Raw genomic sequence first — 20,683 nt, 5'->3', positions numbered from 1 at the left:
CACATGAATACTTACGGTGGCCCACGATATAAAAATCATAAAGAAACACGGCAATGAGACCTTTTCAAATTATGAGGCCTCTAACCTTATGAGAGCTAACACAACATTTAACACCAAAGTATGGTCATGTGAAGTGCATTTGAAAATGTAAAATTCTGTTCGGCTGGCAGGTGTACATCAATTGACTAAACACTCCTGACGCAGGTGTTTGCCGTTTTAAAGATAATGTACCCGGGGACAGCAACAGTAATGCAGTTTAGCTAATGAGCTGGGAGTTTGTCTGTTTTAGTGTCTAGCTAATAGAAAATTGGATCAATGAGATCCACACACTTTTAGTTTCAAATTAGTTTTCTTGAATATTTAACAAGTGAACGTCCTTTGAGCAACCTTTACTGCCGTTTTCTGTAGACCTGTTTGTTTAACGCTAACTGTTCGCTAGCTAACGAAACATCAGTGTCAGGTGAAAAATGACGTCTCGGCAGACATGAAGTTTGTTGGGGAGAATTCAAATCCTCCGCTCACAGAAAACTGCCAGAAAGGAATTAAAGTCAGACTGAGTCGGTGGTAATCAAATGGATATGCAATTTGAATATCATGCTCCGTTCGTCTTGGAAAAAGAGTTCACAGCTCTGAATTTGTCACCTTGAGACCTTGCGTGATAAGGGTAGGTATGCTGATATTCACATTTTGAACAATAGCTTTTACAGCTCTCATCCATTTCTATCCAGCACAAACATTAAATAGTACATTTAACATTATTTTCCAACTTTGTGCAGTTTAGTCTATGCAAAGTCTGTTCAAATTCCTCACTTGTGTAGCATGTGACCTTATAATGCCCTACATGAAATTTACTTTTTCCAAATACCAAGCTTAGAAAAGCATCAGCCCTCACTGCTCTTAGCCCAACAGAACCTTTTTCTCAATGACTGCCACTCTCAAGTCTTTCAAACGTGCCATGACATAGGAGTAAACTGATTTCTCATTCCCTTAGCAAGAAAATTGGTTCCCATTTGTCATGCGGGACAGTGATAGTGAACATAGTATTCATGTTTGTTTTCACATATCCAGAGCGTGTCAAATTCCTGAGCATGCATGGTCATAGGACTAAGGAGTATGAATGCTTTTGGGTCAGATGAGGTTTCAATTGTTGGCAAATTTGGATTCAAAAGTTTAGAATAGGTTAACAACCTTTTTGGCAATATGTAAGGGGACAAGACCCCGGGCCCCAGACTGTAACCATTTAATATTTGCATATTACAAATTGAATATAAAACTGATAACCAGGAATATCAGTACTCCTTGCAGAACTGCCTTTATAATTATATATCATATTATACTTCTAAATTTTAATCTAATTGCCTAAAGGGAGAGAGTATATTATATTTTCCTTTTTAATATAAGTTTTTGTTTTTTCATTATTGGGACATTTCAAGACAATGAACTTGAACTTGTGAAGATTTTTTTTTTTTTAATTTTATTGAACAATCAAAAAATAAAACTTTGACTCAAAAAGGTGCAAAACAATTTACAAAATGCCCTTAGTTCGAAGTGGATCCCTTGATCAGAAACTACAGCTCTACAGTGGAGTTTCCATTTGAATTTCATGCAAAATTTTGATGAACATCGGCAAAATAAAAATGGAAGTAATTCCTGTTTGGGAGAAAATGCATGTAATGACACATGGAAAGAGGGTCGCAAAAGAGAATTGTTGGACCACAGACAGAAAACTAGAACGGGATTGGTTATTTCAGATGTCCAGGGTTTAATACAGGAACAATTCATTTCTCCACAGACAGTGTCAGATGACTGGCACTTGGACCCTTTCTGTTGGGTAAGCCAGACATTATCAGTAAAAAAGATGAACCACTGCATTAAGAAGTATTTGGTTCTATGATTAAGAAAAAAAAGTCAGAAGTACAGACCTGTGCACATAAAAACAGGAGAAAACTATGGCTCCTGAAGTGCTTTTTGGAAAGAAACAATGACCACTGACCGAGCTTAAACGTCTGTTGTATGTGCCACTAACTTTAAGCAGAACCTGGGGATTATGCTTTTGTAAAAACCAGATATTGCATTCAGCAGTTCAGTTTCAAATTCTGGGTCAGTTTTTGGGTGACTTCTGCTCCTATGGTGTGGCGTGTTGTTGCCAGGCGCATCAGTGAAGCACTTTGAATTTCAAACAGGCTCGGATTCATGTCTGTGACTGACTTCCTCTCCTTGGCATTGATGGCTGATGCTCCTGGGTGCCATGGTATTTAAAGCCGTCCATGATCACCAAAATAACGAGGAAAAACATGAATTCTCAAAGGCTGAAATACTTCAAACTTTCACAATATAAACCTATAGTATTGATAAATGTGGGAGACATCTGTGCTTCTGTGTCAAGGAACACTGAGGATATCATTGATTAGAAAACTCTGAAATAATACTTTAAAGTACAGAATAATACTTTTTTTAATAAAAAAAACAATTTATGGACTTTTTTACAAGATGATAAATTGAGGATGCCATTAACTTTTCTGTCTTTTTTTTTTTTTTTTGCTGTATTATTGTCTTAGGTCCATCACAAATATTGATAATATTATAATAATACATGGATCAGTTACCTGTTTTTACCTGTTTTTTTTAATCTATATAATATAATATAATATATTCAGCCACAACAGGTAACTGGTAACTGGTTTTAATGTTGTGGCTGATGGGTGTATATACTATATATTATAATTTATTATATAATAATTATATATAATTTATTATACTTATAATTAAGCTGAATAATTTACTTTCTTAACCTTTGGATAAAATAGAAAAAGACAGATTAAGGACAAATACTAAGGTTGTGGCTTAAACCATAGATGATCATTTTGGACTTTTATAAAACTCTTACCTGTAGACGGTTGTCGGACACTTACAACAAGACCTTTCAATAGATTGTTACACTTCAGTATGATCACTGAAACCCAAAGTGGCAGTGAAAGTATCATTTCATCCACAGAACCTGTTAATATATTTATTCATTTGTTCCTTCTTTTCTCTTTTTGTCTTTTTTCTTTCTTTTTTTTTTTATCCCCGAGCAATGAAGCAACTATATTGTTTGACAGTGTTTAACTTCAAATGGCTTAAGGTACATCTTTGGATGGTTATGAAGGAACAACAACAAAGGCCATACTACATGATGATACTCCTCCTCCCATTCATCGAATAATTACTGTATTATACTGTGATAGTTTGGTACCACTTTTTCAGAGGCCACTGTTTATAAAGGGTTGCTAAGCTAACTTTATTAATGGTTGGAATATCATTTACCTGTGCTTTCTTGATCAGTTATAAGCCATCAATAATTAACCAAGGTCTCTCACAGCAAACCATCAAGTCAGAAGCTATAAATGATGATGGGCTGTTTATAAATGTTTTTTTTTCAATCTGGCAACCAAAAACCCGGATAAAACCACACCAGGTTTCACTCATGGTTAATAACAATAAATACTGGCGGTAAGGAAAGATACCAAAAAGATCCTTCGTCAGAGCAAGTTGCAAAAGTTATGTGCTAAGTTTTAAATTGAGTTTTAAAAGTTGTGATGAAAAATGCACATTCTCTAATTTAAAAGAAATTGTTCCAGAGTTCGGAGGTGAATGAAATGAACGCAGTATCACTGCAGGCTTTAGGGACGTGGACGGATTTTAATGGGTGTCATCCTGCCTAATTGTCAAGCATCATACTGTGGTGTCCATTGTCGTACAGGTGAACTACAGTATGTTAAAAAATGGAGGAACAGCCGGGAATCAAATAGGACACCAAAGACTGATCCAGTGAAGCGCTTCACAGTCCGACTTGTTCCCAATGAGTCGTTAACTCCAAACTTATAATGAGAGAGGACCTTCTTAACACGTATGACAAATTAAAGATTCATGTGACAAACATGCTTGTACACTCTCATAGGATCCAGTCGTCATGAACAGCAGGCACATGACTGTAAGTCAGGGTAATTAAAGCCTACATTCACTCCTCTCCTGCTGGAGATTACAAAATAACCGAGCCGGTCTCTCCCTGACTGTGATACTCAGTTTCCCTAGCGACTTGAAGCGGTCGCTCGTACCGTCCTCCTAGGTCCGCAGCCAGTCGGTTTTACTCCCGCCGTGTGTGCCTGTGCATTTGTGTAGGGTCCACTCAGCTCCTCAGAGGCAACTATACACGCCACCTTGCCCTGTTTATCAGAATGCAACTCACTGCGGAGGAGAAAATCGAGCTTGGACTCAAAGAACAGGGAACAGTCAATCCTGCATTTGCGGTAAGTGAAGCATCATTTTAATTCTCTCTTAATTCTTCAGTGTGGCCTCGTGACGCTAACAGAAATTTCAAATACTGACTGAGGTGGCACTGTAAGTAAAACAGTCTCGTGCAATTATTTTTAATATGAATATATTTGATATGGAAGTAGTTTTTTTAACAAACAGACCAAGAGGAGGGGAAGTACAGTGCTTTTCTTCTTACATTACAGCGTTAAGAGCTAAATGTAAGCCAGTGCGGAATGTGAAATGACCAAAGTGTGCATGTGTCCCGCACACAGACGGGATATTTCAGTGAAATCGATTGCATGGTTTCAAAGTATACGGTAAAGCTCAGTCTTCATTGTAGTCGGGACGGATCAGAGATCTCCGAGCTGAAACTAGAAATGGTCATTGATAAAACCTTAAACAAGAAACAGAAACTGAACAGAGGATATTGAAGTGGGGACGTGGTGTGTGTGTGTGTGTGTGTGTGTGTGTGTGCGTGTGTGTGTGTGTGTGAATGGTAAACAGATCTGGCTTCACAGTGTGTGCAAGTGTACAAAGCTGAGCCCAAGGTTGATGTTTCCCCTTTTTTCTCCCCATCCCAATTATCGGAAGAATTTCGGAAAACGGGAAAACAAAACAAACCATGCAGCTTCGAACGCAGATGTGCAAACACGTCAATCTGTCAACACTTGGAAAGAGACTCTGACATGGAGTAAATTCCGAGATGTTGTACTAGGGTTTAATAATAATAAATCAATAAATCAGTCAGGCCTCCCAATGTTTGCATCCAGGTTAAATTTTCATACTTCATCAAAAAAAAAAACCCAACACAAACAGCTTCCAAGACACGACGGGGTTAAAAAGAAGTGAGAGTTAGTTGTTGAGGTTGTTTTAACAAAACTACAGTGACAGAAGAGGGGACAGTAATTCTGTAGCTAAGTTAGCACGGAAGGTCACGGTACTTGGCATAGCATTTCGAATTATGCATCAATCAGAAATGATCCCACTGGGCTAGCAAACGTTTGTTTCAGGTCTTTGTGGCAGTGAAGCCTTTTGCACGTTTCACGCTCAAATCCCATCATATGGAGCAAACGACGAGACAGCGGACTGTCGCCACACTTGCTGCTGCAAATCAGCAACATGCAGAGAGGACGCTTTACCAGAGCCAGCACACAAGCTCCAGATAGCGATGTTCCCAACTGTCCTGCTGCTATAGCTAACATCACCCCCGACACCGCATCTTGGCATTTTGTTTTGATATTATTTCGTTTGATAATTTTATAACTTAAGATTGTAACGACGGATATTTCATATCTGTTCAGTGATGAAACCCACAATGTACCTATCTTTTCCTCATGCTGTTCGGCGTGTGTGTACATGACATGCATACCTGGATTTTGTTATGGAAACAGGACCTTTTTTTTTTTTATGTGGTACACCTGATACAGTGTATGTCTTTGCCACAACAGTCTTTCTTGGAGCTCCCCAGTGCAAGACAATCTAATGGGAAAGTAAATGTGGGTTTTTTTTTTATTTTGCATTTTTTCTTTCCCCCATTTTTCATGCGGTTTAGACAAAAGAGCGTTTGTTTGCCAGTGCAGCTTTGAGTCCAGGGGAAGTCGGTATTGCCGGTCCTTTTAAGGTTTCAGGTATCAACAGAGGACAGAGGCTAAACTCCAAAAACAAAGGCCGGCTTCATGCGAAAATGAACTGTAGATACCTCTGGTCACAGGAACATGTCATGGTACAGTAACTCTGACCCTTGAGTTCCTCACTGGTGGTGTTTTTAAAATGACAATAAGGTTTGAGGCTCATTCTAGTGTTTACTCATTGGAAATGACTCTGGAGGGGACAAATAACTGGCAAAACGTAAAAGCAATAAATATCGCCTTACATTGTTTTGTTACAAACTAAATTAATTAATAGAAAGTTCTGTTTTCATGGCTAGGGAAGGGAACAAAACTGAAAAGCAAAAGCACTTGGCTCCTCGAACAGGACTTGAGGTGTGTCAAGCTTTAAGATCCACAGTTCTGAATGTAAATGCTGTTTATATCAAATGAAAATATTGGCAGATGAAAATGATGAGTATTTTTTGAGTTGTAGGTAAGTACATTACAGTGGGAGTGGGAGAACAAGGTATAAGAGGTGAGGTAGGCTAAAATAAGTTTAATATTTAAGATCGAGATACTGCTTTTGGAAGCGCACGGTGAGGGCAGCGCAGGGGACGTAGCTAAACCAGTGGCAAACACCAAACACATTAGCAAAGTTTAAATGGCGAAAAGCTATAATTGCTGCATTTGATGCTACCTCCTAAGGAGCTGAGAAGCCTTGACCTCAGTGTTGGGTTTAGATGCCGCATCGACAAGTGGAGTGATGGCCGTCCGGGAGGGAGCTCGGTTGCTTGAGGAGGAATTCCAAACAAGCATCGCAAAGGTCCCAGACTCAAGAAAAAAACCTTTCACATTGTACTTTGAGTCGACAGCGACAGGCCGCTAGTTAACTAGTAATCGGCTTGTATACATTTGTAAACATTTACTTTCAAAACTGAAAAAAACAAGATAGTGGGCCGGTGACCTTTTTAGCATCTAGATTAACACGTGTAAGCATAATAAGTAACTTAGTACAGTTCCCCCCTTTCCCCTTCATTTCTACTGCAAACATGCAGGTGATGCTTCTGTATTGCTTTTCGTAGTTCATAGCACGACAACAACGGTCTTCACCTCAGCATCCCACAAGCGAGGGAAGGTTGAGCTGGTTAAGGCTTGAGGTTACTGCTCTGTCTTGCTATCAGACCGAACAATGACGTGGGTTTAAATCAGGACAGCACACACGTTCACAGATGCAGCCCACAGAAAATCTAAAGACTGGCGCACCGCTGGTCTCCCTGCTGCCCCGCAGCATCGTTGAACCAGTTCCCGGGTTCTCCTCAGTCTGCTTTGCAGACGCTGACATGAAGAGCCTCTCGAGGATCATCCATGCAGCCAGCAAATGAATTGGTCCTCCCACGCCCGATTTTCTGTGACTGTCCGCATCATCACAGCTGTGACGTGGAAGGCACATGACGCCGGGCGCTAAATAGCTGCGCCAGCCACCTTCGGTGATGCTTAACCACACTTTCAGCCCCATCGGTTTCCTGCTCTCTCCGATTCACTACATTTTAGGAAGAAACGACGTAGCCTGCTCTGTAATCCATCATGTTTTTCTGATGGCTGTGATTGTCACTGCTTTTCAGATTGAGAAATCAACTGATAAAGACTGTGTTAATCTTCACATTCACTTAGCAGTACAATGAAGTAGTGAGGCCTCCAACTGGACCGACACTGACATTGTCGGTTACTCACAGTAAGAAGATCATTTATGATACTTAACTTAGATTTACTTACTGTTAATGCTTTTATTTGAGTGACATTTTGAATATATGGCTTTTACACATATTTTTTGTGTGTTTTCCATGTTAACAATTCTACTTTTACTTCCGAAATTACTTAAACAAGTTCACCGGAACCGCACGCACAAAAATCCGTGTTTTCTTACCCGACGGTTTGCAGCCATGCAGATAGTTTTACTTTACTTCAGTCCTTTGGGGCATCTTTGCCTTTTTAAATTGGTAGACATGCAACAAACGCCAGCTGTAATCAAACCGGAGAAATTGTAATTACATGCTCAATTTTACCACTTGGCTATTGTGATATCCAATCTCTGACATTTCTGCTGCCACCCATATAAAATGGAGGTGAAAAAAATTATGGTTTTCTACAGAAAGTGTCCTGTTATTCAGGTTAATCCACAGAAAACACAGTCAGGAGTTTTGTTTGCGGAAAGAGCTGTTGAGTGAATCATTTTTTTTTTTTTTTTTAATCATTAAAGTAAGTCACAAACTTGAGGGCAATATCTGCAAACCTAAACAGAAACACCACGCAGCACCCATGTCCTGATACCACAAAAAATAAGTGAGAAAATGTGATTTTTTTTTTTGGAATTTAGTGGCAGGGACAGTATTTTTGTTTTGTTCTGTTGGACTCCTCCATGTTCACTGGAGTGCCGGCAGATAACCAGCAGATGGAAGCAAACGGCCACGCAAGCCCCGGAGCGAATGCCGGCGCACGCTACCTGCCGGAGGACCTCGAAAGCCGGAGGGGAAATGCGCTGCAGCTGGGCCCACAGTTTGCACGGTGTGTCTCTGTCATATGACCCTCGCAGCGGTGGGATGTACACGACCGGCTGCGCTCCTTCTTGTTCGAAGCGCTGACCGGACGCCAGGCCAACCCGCCGAGACCCAGCAGGGCTGCAGCGCGCAGCTTGCGTGCAGTCATGGGACTTTGTCGGGAGTTATCCTTACATTCACGGCAGTCTGGATCTCATCTCGTTTGCTGGCTCTAGTGTGTCATATTTCAGGCATCCACTGAGAAGGGTGGTGCAATTGTACAGGCGCTATAAATAATTGCTGATATTATAGATTACAATGAGAAAGATAGATGGTTTGGAATGAATGAATTATAACATTTTAAACTCTGTGCTGAAAGCATTCACGCACAGCAGGATCACAGCCACGACTTAAAATACAATATGGGCCCTGTTCTATGTCATCATCTGCCCCCCCCCTTCACTCCTGTCTCTCTATTGCCCAATGAACCAGAGTTTCTCAACCAAAACTGCAGACAGGGTCAGGGATTTCTAAAGCTGATATATTATTGCTAATTTCTACACACGTGTTTCAATGCATTTTTAAAAGTAAAATGTTGGTGTGCAATTTTTTTTTTTTTTTTTTAAAGAAAATATGAATAAAAATGAAACGAAATGTGATGTAATACCGTACATCAAAAGTCTATTGCCACAGTGAAAACTCCGCCAACGTTAAGACTGTGGTTTCTGACGTTGCCTGAGTTACACAGTACACAGGACAGAAATGTGACCAGCGTCCTTATGCCATTTCACCCAGGGTACAAACTGAGGGTGGCGCCGAGGGGTCGGGGTTACGGGTTTCTGACCTCCACCAAAAAGAGGGAGAAGTTGAACCTTAGGGGGATCCCATGCTATTTTGCTGTATAATATCCAAAGTTTTGATCAAAATTAAAACCATGGCATGATGTAAATTTTTCTTCTCCTCCCGGTTCCTATATACAGTACATGTGTACATATCTTAAGTAGACAAACCAACAGCTTTACATGACTGACTGTAGGCCACATGACACAGCAGAGCCTCCTTTATCTACTTCCTGACTCGCTAAGTGTTTTAAGCTCCTCATTCTGAATGAAACAATTCCAAGCATTACTGTAGTTTCTCTACGATTTGGGAGGACGTAATCTGAGTTGTTAGTTGTGTACACGTCGAAGCGTTGCTTGGCTCCCTACACACTTTTTTTTTGTACCTCTTCCCCTTTTAAAAAAATCTTTTTCTTTCTTTCCCCACAAGATTACTGCCGAATTTTGCTGCACCCTGTCCTTGCAATCCCATGTCATATGTCACAATCAACAATGCCCCACCTCTCACAACCCTTCAAACAGCCCCTGAATACCTCTCCCACGGTCGAACCCACTGGTGCCATCTACCGACTTACACCTCAAACAAGAACGTCCTCCGGAGCCCCAAGCTTGTACAAACACTCTGGAAATTGATATGTCTCACGGGGCCATGTGGACTGCGTTAAGGGGGAACTGACCTCTTTGCATTTGAAAACAGCTCATGGATCACATGGGACATCCCATAATATATAGTACATGCAAATGTACGATAGAAAAATGCACCGCCCTGAAAACAGAAGTCGGAGAGTTTTTGGTGAATACACTGATCAGCCACAGCATTAACTAATCGGTGTCATAAGGACTGATGTTTTTTCATAGAGAATTATAATTTCTTACTCTTTAATATTACAGTGTTGACACACATGTAACCAGCAAACCAGGCATACTTACACTTGATACTGTCCCATGTGGCCTGTTTTAAGAGGGAGTCGACCTCTTTGCATTTGAAGGCAGCTCATGGTCTCGCATGTCAGGCTGCCCTTAAAGATCGCTCGATCTTCATAGTCATTAATACAAATCACACACCGCCATCAACAGCTATCGCTTTTTTCCCAAAGGATGCCATAGAAACGCCCCTAGAAAAACCTGGACGGGATGGGCTGCCTGTCCGTCACGGGGATGGCACACAAATAAGAGACCCTCCCACCTATGACCTCTAACCTATGGAGAGAAATAAGTAGCGTCAAAATTGTGTTTGATAATATACACATAAAAACAAAATTTACAAACAGATATTTAAAAATTTTATTCATGTGCCTCTGCACATCAACCACATTTTTTTTAAATAAATCATCGTATATATTTGTAAAACTTGCTTTCATCTGTGTATCAGATTTTTTTTTTTTTTTCACTATCATGAAGACTTGTTTCCCTCCGTACCGAACCCACTGACCTTCTCCTCGTCTTTGGATAGTGGGAGGAAAGCCAAAGCCTTCAGCGTTGCACACCCGAAGAAGAGGACCACAATTGATATCCATTTTTCTCACATTCCTGTGATTTGCTTCGTTCTTGATCTCAACAAAACGATATAAATCGCAAAGAAAAATGCGCATTTCCAGGAATAAAACCCTTTCAAGGAAATAGAGGAAATATAAATAAGATCTCTGGTTTCAAGGTTCCTTGGGTATTTGTGAGAGTAAATTGAGGTGACTCCAGCAAACATTTATGACTTTGCCTCAATGAGGGAGTAAACATAACTTGAGTAATTTGGACGACACTTTGATGTAAAGTTCCAACAGAGTTATGTTACCCCCGGAGAGAACTGAACCTCTGGCGCTGTCGGCGTCATACTGCAGACATTAAACAGTAGTTAGAGCCAAAAAATAAGGGAACAAAGGCCCAGACCTCAGTAAAATGTCCCTGCTTGTTAAACCTGAATAATACGGAGTGGGCCCACACACTCACACATACTTTTCATACTACTAGTAGCTGCTGCCATACATGTTTTTTATGGGCAGAAGTTGAAACAACCACCCATTTTCCAGATTTAGAGTCCTATTACTCAAATGGACAGAGCAACACAAATGGACTTGGACAGCAAACACACATGCATAAGTGGTTTTATATATAAAACAGTTGGTCTCTGCAGATGTCTTCCACATATAACAATTCCAATTGCAATGCTGATGCAGTCACCGTGCTTGTGGGCATGTTTGACAGAGGACCTGAGGAGAAAGTATAACTTTGTTTGCCAGGCTTTTCATCAGGACAATCACAAACCAGACCTTGCCCAGTCTGAGGGTCACTTAGCAGGCTGTCCCTGGTTCTCAAAGCGCAAGATTCCTAAAAACAAGATCAATATTAAATATCAACAGACAGCTATCAACGAGCAGAACCTTGGTGAAGAGCTCACTTTAAGTCGCAGCTGCAAAATGACAGGCACAAATATATAAGAAGCTTGTAGCAAAAGGGATTCACTGGATTATTAGACCAGGCAGGAGATATGGGGAGGCCGCGGTGTCAGGAAAGAGGCTGTTTTGTTGAGTGGACCAGTTGGTGAAACAAATCCTGACAGCTTCAGCAGGGATTCATTCAAGGAAATGCAAAGTGAGAGTGAACTGATAAGAGTAAGTACAACAGAAATAATGCTACCCGACGCTGTAACAAGGCGACTGTTGACTCATATTTAACCAGCTTTCCCAGGTGCTATAATCACCTATCAACTATCAACTATTGGGGAGCCTCTTGAAAACGTTTCTAACTTTGGTCACATAGATGTTCCACACGCCATAACGCACCTAAATTAGATTATGTATGCTCAGAATTTATGTCTCTCATCTGAAGTAAACCGAACCAACAGCTCTAGATCACAGCGAAGGTAGAACTCTTTCCCCAAACTACCTTCAGCTTCAAAGACAAAGGAAAAAAAAGCAAAACAATTAAGGAACCTTTGGCTCTGTGAGAGTCTCTGGTATGCTCACAGCAACAGTGAGTGACTGGTTTGAGGTACGACTGTTGACAGAAAATGTCCAGCAGGCTGGAAATGAAACAGAAAACATTGTTTTTTTTAGTTTGATGTTGCTCAGATAAAATACGTCGCTGAATTGATGACTCGTCTGCCTTTGCTGTGTTTCTCCCCAAGGGCAAAGACAATGATGATCAGCCACAGCTGACAGTGGACACTGGGGAGCCACACACAGAGGAGACTGTGGACAAAGGTGTAGATTTGGTATACTCCCTCAATGACAGGCCACCGTGGTACCTCTGCATTCTGCTCGGCTTCCAGGTAAAGTAATCTCATGGCTTGTTTGGTCTTGTTTGATTGCTATCATTGCAGCAAATCTTGTTGTCCTCCATAAACTGGAAAGTACTGTAGAAAACCTTCAATGAATGAAACAGTAAATGTACTGTAAAACTGTAAGACAGAAAGTAGCTAAAACAGAATACAACTCCTTTTTAACCTTACATTAACTAATCTAATTCAGTGCTTATATAAATAATATCTATTACTGGAGTTTTAAACTATATACGTCCCTTTTACTGCCTACAAGTATAGTATATTGAATATACTGAATGGTACAGTACATGGAGCAAAAGTGAAAAAGAAACTATTTGAATTTTTTTTTTTAAAGAATAAACAGCTGCTACTTTATGCTAAAGGGTTCTATATTGCTATCAATATTCCATATTGCATCTTAAGCAATGACTAATGACTTTCAAAACATGAGACTAGGGGCCACGCCAGTTGCATTCCTTAAACTTCAAACCCTACTTTATCAACCAAGCTAGTTCCCATCATAAAGAGGGTGGTCCTTTTTGGAAAAATATCTGCATCTGTAAGAAATTATGATAGATTTTGTTTTGTTTTGTTCATTCCAGAAACTATAGTCTCTTCTTATAGTCTAAAAACTAGAAAGGGGGGGGGCTGTCAAGTCATGTGGTTATTCATATTGAAATGTTAAAACATTAAAGGCTGATATACAGTGCTTATAACAAGTTACAGTACAGTACTTAAAATTCGAAGCACTTGATTTGGAAGATGTTACACCCTTTTCTGAGCAGCTGTCACTTAAATTATGTCAGTAATCCACCGGGATTTGATTCTGACCTTAAACCTGACATCCCTTAATCCATCGCTTCTCAGCATTTCAAAATGTATTATACTCCCAGATCTCATGTTGGAGAAAACTCCTCTCATTTTTTTTGGTTTTTTTTATAGCGAGGGAAGGCGTTCTCCACAGAAAACTAATAAATTAAGACAATATTTCTAATATACAGGTTATATAGGAAAAGGGACATGATAAAAAGTCTTACCCACTGGTACCTGTGCTTACATAAGAAAATCAGAAAAACCAGAAGGTCATGAGTTTGATTTCAGAGCAGCCATGACATTGGAATCATGCAGTAAAATTAGTTACAAGGAAGTCCTGAAAAATGGATAAGCTCTGGAGTGTTGGTCATGAATCAGGAAGTAAGAGTGCAATATTGTTAGTTTTTATTGTGCATTAAAGTCCCTAGGTTGAACCACAGGCGGAGGAAAAATGAGGAACATACTGTGTTTAAAGTGAATAGTACTTTTTAGGATATTTTAAAGCGAAGTTTTTTCCTTCCAGCTGGGAGTGTGAAACAAGACATGTCTCTATCGAAAGACTGCTGTGATAATTATAAGTATTTGGCCGCTTAGTTGCTTGTTTGCTCCAGTGTTTTATTGTTGTTTATGTGCATTTCTTTGAAGAAAACATTCAGTCAGCACACGTTATGGAACACATCAAAGATAAAAACTAAAGTCTTTTACTGTTAAGGGAAGTTATTTGCAGTGAGATAAGACATGTTTTGAATGTTACTCATCATTGCATCAGCCTAGTACAGTTAGCACTTGTTTTTAGGACAATATTTGTTTTGGAGCGTGCTGCGTGACATGGCACCTGGCTGCATGTAAAAAATAAAAGAAGAGTGGGCTTCCCGGAGAAAGACAAGTTTTTCTACCCAAGGAAATTTTTTTCCCTGGGTCTTTTTTTTTTTTTCTTCAAGTTGGATCCTATTACTTTTACAGCTGTGAGTACCTCTTTTTCAAAGGGGTCATTAACTTTCTCCAACCTCACTGTTTTTATTTGAACAACATCCGTTTCTCAGACTTCCTGTAAGAGACCTATGTGGTACCCAGCCACAAAAGTCTGTGTTCTTTTGAGTGACTATGTATTTTTACAAAACATGTTCATTATATTTCGTTTACAATTGAAAGGATCACCCATCATCATCAAAATTCCCAAGATCTTCTGGATCTGGCTTGTCAAATGTGAATCTTCTTTGTTATTAAACTGATAATTTTCTTTAGAAATTTAATGGTACAGTATCCAGAAGTACATTACTGCTACTTTAATAATGAGGTCCAAGTGAAAAATTTTTCTTAGGCTGAAAATGATCTTTTTCAATGGAGGCTACTGACAGCCCGCACATTTGGTATTGGCATTGTTGAAAAGGAAAAACATCCAACTGAAACCCGGATAGGTGACAGCATTTACCAGATTAGGGTCTGTTAATGCTCATTAACGCAGGGGGCGGCAAGTTTCATTGGGGACTTGAGAGGCTGTGTCTCTTAAACAGGAAATACATAAGAGGAGGAGTTGACCGAAATGGAAGAGTTGTAAATTCCCAGGTGGCTGACTGAAACAAATTCAGAAGACCACATGTGTCGACCACATCTTGGACTTTTGTTTTGACACTAATGTTTGCTCACTAAAGTTACACGCTACATCATGTCATTAAATAGCTTGTGAAACGTAAGTATTTGGACAGTGAACCATTTTTCGTAATTCCGCCTCTCTACACCACCACAATGGATTTGAAATGAAGCCATCAATATGTGTAGAATTTCGGCTTTAATTGAAGAGGTTTGACAAAAATGTAGCATTAACCATTAAGGAATTACAGCCATTTTTATAAATAGTCCCTAATTTACAGAGGGTAGAAATTGAATGGACAATTGACTGACAAACAGTTCCATGGCCAGGTGTGGCCTGTAAAAGGTCTGTAGTTGATTCCAAGTGTTGAATTTGCATTTGGTATTTGCTCATGGGAACTCTCAATATGCAGTCCAAAGAGGTGTCGATGCAAATGAAGGAGGCCATCACGGAGTTAAAAAAACAAAGACAAGAACACTCTGGAAGCGTTAGGCGTATCACTTTCAGAGTCTACAATCAAGAGATGCCTTAATGAATGTAAATACAGAGGATTCACCACAAGGTGTAAACCACTGATAACGCTCAATAACAGAAAGACCAGATAAGACTTTGTCAGAAAACCTCTAAAAAAGCCTTCCCACTTCTGGAACAAGATCCTTTGGAAAGATGAAACCAAGATGAACTTGTTCCAGAATGACGGGAAGAGAAGAGTGTGGAGAAGGAAAAGGAACGGCTCATGAGCCAAACCATACCACATCATCTGTCAAACATGGTGGAGGCAGTGTTATGGCATGGGAGTGTACGGCCACCAACGGAACTGGATCACTGGTGTTTATTGACTAAGTGACTGCTGATAAAAGTAGCAGTGTGAATTCTGAAGTGTATTGTTCAATACTGTCTGCTCAGATTCAGCCAAATGCTGCAAAAGTGATGGGACGGTGTTCCGCAGTACAGATGGATAATGACCCAAAACATACTGCGAAAGCAACCCACTGAGCTTCTCAAGGCAAAGAAAAGGAATATTCTTCAATGGCCAAGTCAGTCATCTGACCTCAACCCAGCTGAGCATACTTTTGACTTACTGAAGACAAAACTGAGGGCAAACAAGCAGCAAGCTGTGGTAAGGGTCTAGCAAAGCATCTCAAGGGAGGAAATTCAGCATCTGGTGATATCCATGGGTTCCTGACTTTAGGCGGTCATTGACTGCAAAGGATTTTCATCCAAGTATTAAATATATTCATTATATTTTTAATTATATTGGTTTGTCCAATTTCTTTTGAGCCCCTTAAAATGGAGGGACTATGTATAAAATGGCTGTAATTCAAAAATGGTTACTGCAATATTTTTTATTCATTAAACCCCTTGAAATAAAGCTAAAAGTCTTCAATCATATCATGCTAGCTTTGTTTCAAATCCATTGGGGTGGTGTACAGAGGCAAAATCGTAACCATTTGTTACCACAACTGCATTATCTCAAAGCCTGACCTACTGTAGACTTCTCCCTAGTTTCCAGCATTAGTCAGTCAGTTCTTAAATCTCTTTAAACTTTGACAGGCAGCAATGGGCTAATGTGGCATCTATCTTTAGCTGCGTTTACATTTTATTTTACAGCTAATACAGAAAAAAAACCTGTGTCAATCTTATTTGGAAATAACTTCACTCCACCAAAAAGGTGTGACTTATAACTTCAACCATAATCCAAAAGATCACTCTCTGTGGGCACATGGTTGAGTTAAAGGATGTGGCTGGTCTTAGTTATTGTCAAAAAATGTCATGAAGAGACCTAAATCTTGAACCTATTCATTCCAAATTAAGAGGTAAAACAGGTCCAAAATATACAGTATAGTGTCTTTTTTTTTTTAAAAAGGCCAAATGATAAAATGATAATAAAACAGTTGGGAATTGTAGTTTTGCAGCTTTTGTAACTCAGACTTTGTAAATTGTGTTTTTGTGTCAGACTATTTTGAGTTGTGGATGATTACAAACTAAATTTTTTAAGCGACCATTTCTGGCAGCAGGGTGGTGTATGTAGGAATTACTCAAAATAAACTACGCTGCTCGAGTAGGCACATGGACACCGTTTTTGGACACCAACAGAGGCCTTTGGCATACAGAGAGAGCACATGCTGTATCTCTTTGGCTACATAGGCAACACTTGCTTTAAGGATCAATTCGTTGCAGATGTTGGGCTTTTCATGGAGTTTTTTCAAAAAATTTAAGAAAATTAAATATCAACATCTTTATCCTTGAAGTTGCAACATGTCCTTTTGGGAACTACACAAATCTGCCCTTCATGGATCTGTATAACTTTCCCGACTGGCTTGACCTTCTGTTGCCTCCCTACAAAACAACTGTACTGAATAAACCAGATGGTTAATTTATTGCAGTTTTTTGCACCAAATGCTCAATTCAATGTCAGATTAGATTTGATGTTACACATGTTCAACAGCCACAACAATGTGGCTGGCGTTGTTTTCACCTTGTGAGTCCGTGTGCGTGTGTGTGTGTGTGTGTGTGAGGGGGGGGTCCTACAGAAACCTATTGTAGCTGGAACTACCACAGAGGCGGTTTTGAGTGCTTTGGCAGGTGTTTATATTTCTGTCTGGTTGCCTATCTGTCAGTCTGTCTATGGACAGATTTTGTCAATGCGATAGCGTCACAACCATACAAGATACAGCCACGAAGCTTTACAGATGTGTAGTTGAGATCAAAATGAAAGCCGAGTTATAACATAGGTGTGGTCCAAGCAAGGGCGCCAGAAGTAGGTGGGTTCGAAGTAGGTAAGGGGCCATTGGCCCTCCACTTTACACCCCTAGCCCACATTTGTATTAAGTCACAGATCACTGTATCCCAGTTTCAGTCATTCCTGTCCACTCTAAAACCATTAGGTAAAACTACACCAGCCACGACACCTATCAGTAATGTAGCAATAACTGCTGAGTACTCATGTCTCGCAATGTCAACATGTTGACAGGCCTTGCTTTGGGTGTGATTCCATTGCAAGATTGTCTCTAGTTGAGATAATCTTTGAGAGTATGTAAACAAGATACCATGATTATTTTATGTTTATTTTTGAACAAATTAGTAACACTGAGAGAGAACAGAATTTGGTCCACGATCACAACCACTAAGAGTAGATCATTAGTTGTTTGGTTTTTGGTTTTGGTTAATATACAACAAAGTAAAGTACTTTGGTACGCTATTACGAACTCACATCTGCCATTTTAAAACCTCTTTCTTTCTCCGAATCATGTTTCCCTCCATTAATAGTAGGTTTTAAAGAACCTATACTCAAAACAAGGTTTTACAAACGCTCAGTTTGTAAACACACTGAGGATTTACAGCTGTATAGAACAGCTTCTGTAAGTTTTGGATGAAGATGTATTCACTGGCGATGACAGAAGGCCTTATAAGCAGCCTTCTTCCAGAAGGAATCCTCCCAGTTTCCTCTGTCATGAAACTGACATATGGCATCTCCCTCTGACTTATGGGAGTGGTAGGTTAAAAAATAACCCCATAAATCTGACGAGGCCAATCAACATCTGCCTTCAGTTGTTTTCACCTTTGTTCAAATTCTTTTGGATAAATGGCAACCTCCACCACCAACACCCCCACCAATTCAGCACACACATTTTCACATTAGTAAAGTGTGCAGGAATGTTAAGCCTTCCAGATGAGCTTTATAAGAGCTAAATACTTTAATCTACAAAAATGCTGCTATCGTTAAATTAACAAAAAATGGCAATAGTGTATCTAACTTTAAAAAAGTTACTCATGCACATTAAACTAACAAATATACAGTATATGTGATGCAGTAATGACAAAATATTGCACAAACTACCGTATGTTTTCCATGGCCTGTGCTTTTTAAACAGGACCATGGAAGTGATAGATACCAGTGACTGAAATTGTTCATATGAATCATTTCTGTAATTTCATTTTGAATCATTTTGCAAAGCTTTGACAGACAATGTTTCGGTGATAGGGGCGCCAGATAAGACCACCCCAATACGCATTGAATTAGGTGGCAATGACGAAATACCCGTTCTCTGCTTTGGAAGACTTATTGGTGTGGGACTGAGCCAGAACAAGTCCAGATTTATGTCGGCACATTACTCAGATCAGATTGCAACATAAAACATTGGATGGGATCCGATGTGACAGGCACAGTATCACCACAGCTCCCAGAACTACGGCTGAGCTACACTGGAGGCCTTCTTTCATCTTACTATAAATACAAGGAAGCACCAATATAGGGGTCTCCTGAATGCTTAGTGGTTAACACACAACATGTAATTGCAGCAAGCGCAGTTTTGATTCCTACAGTTTACTTTGTTTGCCAAAATGTCCGATTTCAGGACATACTGTGCTGGATTGTTCAAAACAGGAAATGTGCAAGAACTCAACAACAGTAACTCATGTAGATATTATGAAGTTTATGAAGGACGTTTAGCATCTTATTTTTCAATGCAATTTACAAGGTGTGGTTTTGGAACATCTCATTTTGTTCTTCATTTTATTTTATTTTATTATTTTATTATTTAGTCTTTATTTTGAGGAACACATAAATACATTCACATTTAACATAAAGACTAGCGAAGGTCAGAGGAAAACAAGAATCCAAGTTTCATTTTTTTACTACTTTAAAGTTTCCACAAACTTATTCACCTCCTTCTGCCTCCACAGCATTACATCCTTGCTTTCGGCGGCATCATTGCAATTCCCATTATCCTGGCCGAGCCACTCTGCATAAAGGACAACAACGCTGCCAAAAGCCAGCTCATCTCCACCATATTCTTTGTGTCAGGATTATGTACACTGCTGCAGACGTCTGTTGGTACCAGGTACACTCATTGACTCACAGCACCTGGGAAGTAACAGGCCACAAAGAGACACTGATAAAGTACTTAAGAAGTTTCTACACTGACTTTTTCCCACACACACCCATACACATACGTGAGATTTGAAAGCCTCCGCTTGTGTGTGACTTTACTCTGTCCTTCTGGAATGGTATTTATTTGTGTGTGTGTGTGTGTGTGTTCACATTTTAAGTAGTTTTTTTTTAGGCAGGTTTAAGATTTACTGCAGGTAGAGATAGAGGAGACTACCAGATACAGTGCATGAAGAAAGTCTTCAGACCCCTTCACTTTTATCACATTTTGTTACTTTGCAGCCCTATGTTAAAATCGTTTAAACATTTTTCCCTGATCAGTCTACCCTCAATACCTCGTAATGACAAAGCAAAAACACAAGTGTTCAGACCCTTTACCAACCATGGTAAATTCAACTGGTTGGACATGATTTGGAAAGGAACACACCTGTCTATATAAGGTCTCACAGCTGATAATGCCTATCAGAACATAAACCAAGCCATGAGGTCGAAGGAACTGCCTGCAGATTTCAGAGACAGGATTGTGTCGAGGCACAGATCTGGGGAAGGCTACAAAAAATGTCTGCTGCATTGATGGTTCCCAAGAGCACATTGGTCTCCATAATCTTCAATGAGAGAAGTTTGGAACAACCAGGGCTCTTTGTAGAGCTGGCTGCCCGGCCAACTGAGAAATAGGGGGAGAAGGGCCTTGGTAAGAGAGGTGACTAAGAACCCAATGGCCACTCTGGCTGAGCTCCAGAGATCCTGCGTGGAGATGGGAGAAACTTTACAGCAGAGTTTAGAGACGGAAGCCTCTCCTCGATGAAAAAATACATGAAAGCTGCTTGGAGTTTGCAAAGAAGCACCTAATGGACTTTCTGACTGTGAGAGACAA

General features: G+C 39.9%; 1 protein-coding gene across 1 annotated transcript in view; it reads left to right on the top strand.

Annotated features, from left to right (window-relative positions):
* Positions 1-3,952: 3,952 nt before the first annotated feature.
* Positions 3,953-20,683, top strand: part of si:dkey-106n21.1 (solute carrier family 23 member 1) — a 41,976-nt gene continuing 25,245 nt past the window's right edge. The window contains exons 1-4 of the mRNA XM_040132308.1: positions 3,953-3,983; positions 4,162-4,289; positions 12,380-12,523; positions 19,605-19,762. Of these exons, the coding sequence (XP_039988242.1) occupies positions 3,953-3,983; positions 4,162-4,289; positions 12,380-12,523; positions 19,605-19,762 (461 nt within the window). The remainder of the gene's footprint in view (positions 3,984-4,161; positions 4,290-12,379; positions 12,524-19,604; positions 19,763-20,683) is intronic.

This window comes from Xiphias gladius, chromosome 8 (assembly GCF_016859285.1).
Source record: "Xiphias gladius isolate SHS-SW01 ecotype Sanya breed wild chromosome 8, ASM1685928v1, whole genome shotgun sequence".
Taxonomy (NCBI): Eukaryota; Metazoa; Chordata; class Actinopteri; order Istiophoriformes; family Xiphiidae; genus Xiphias; species Xiphias gladius.
This window is presented reverse-complemented; position numbering and strand designations above follow the sequence as displayed.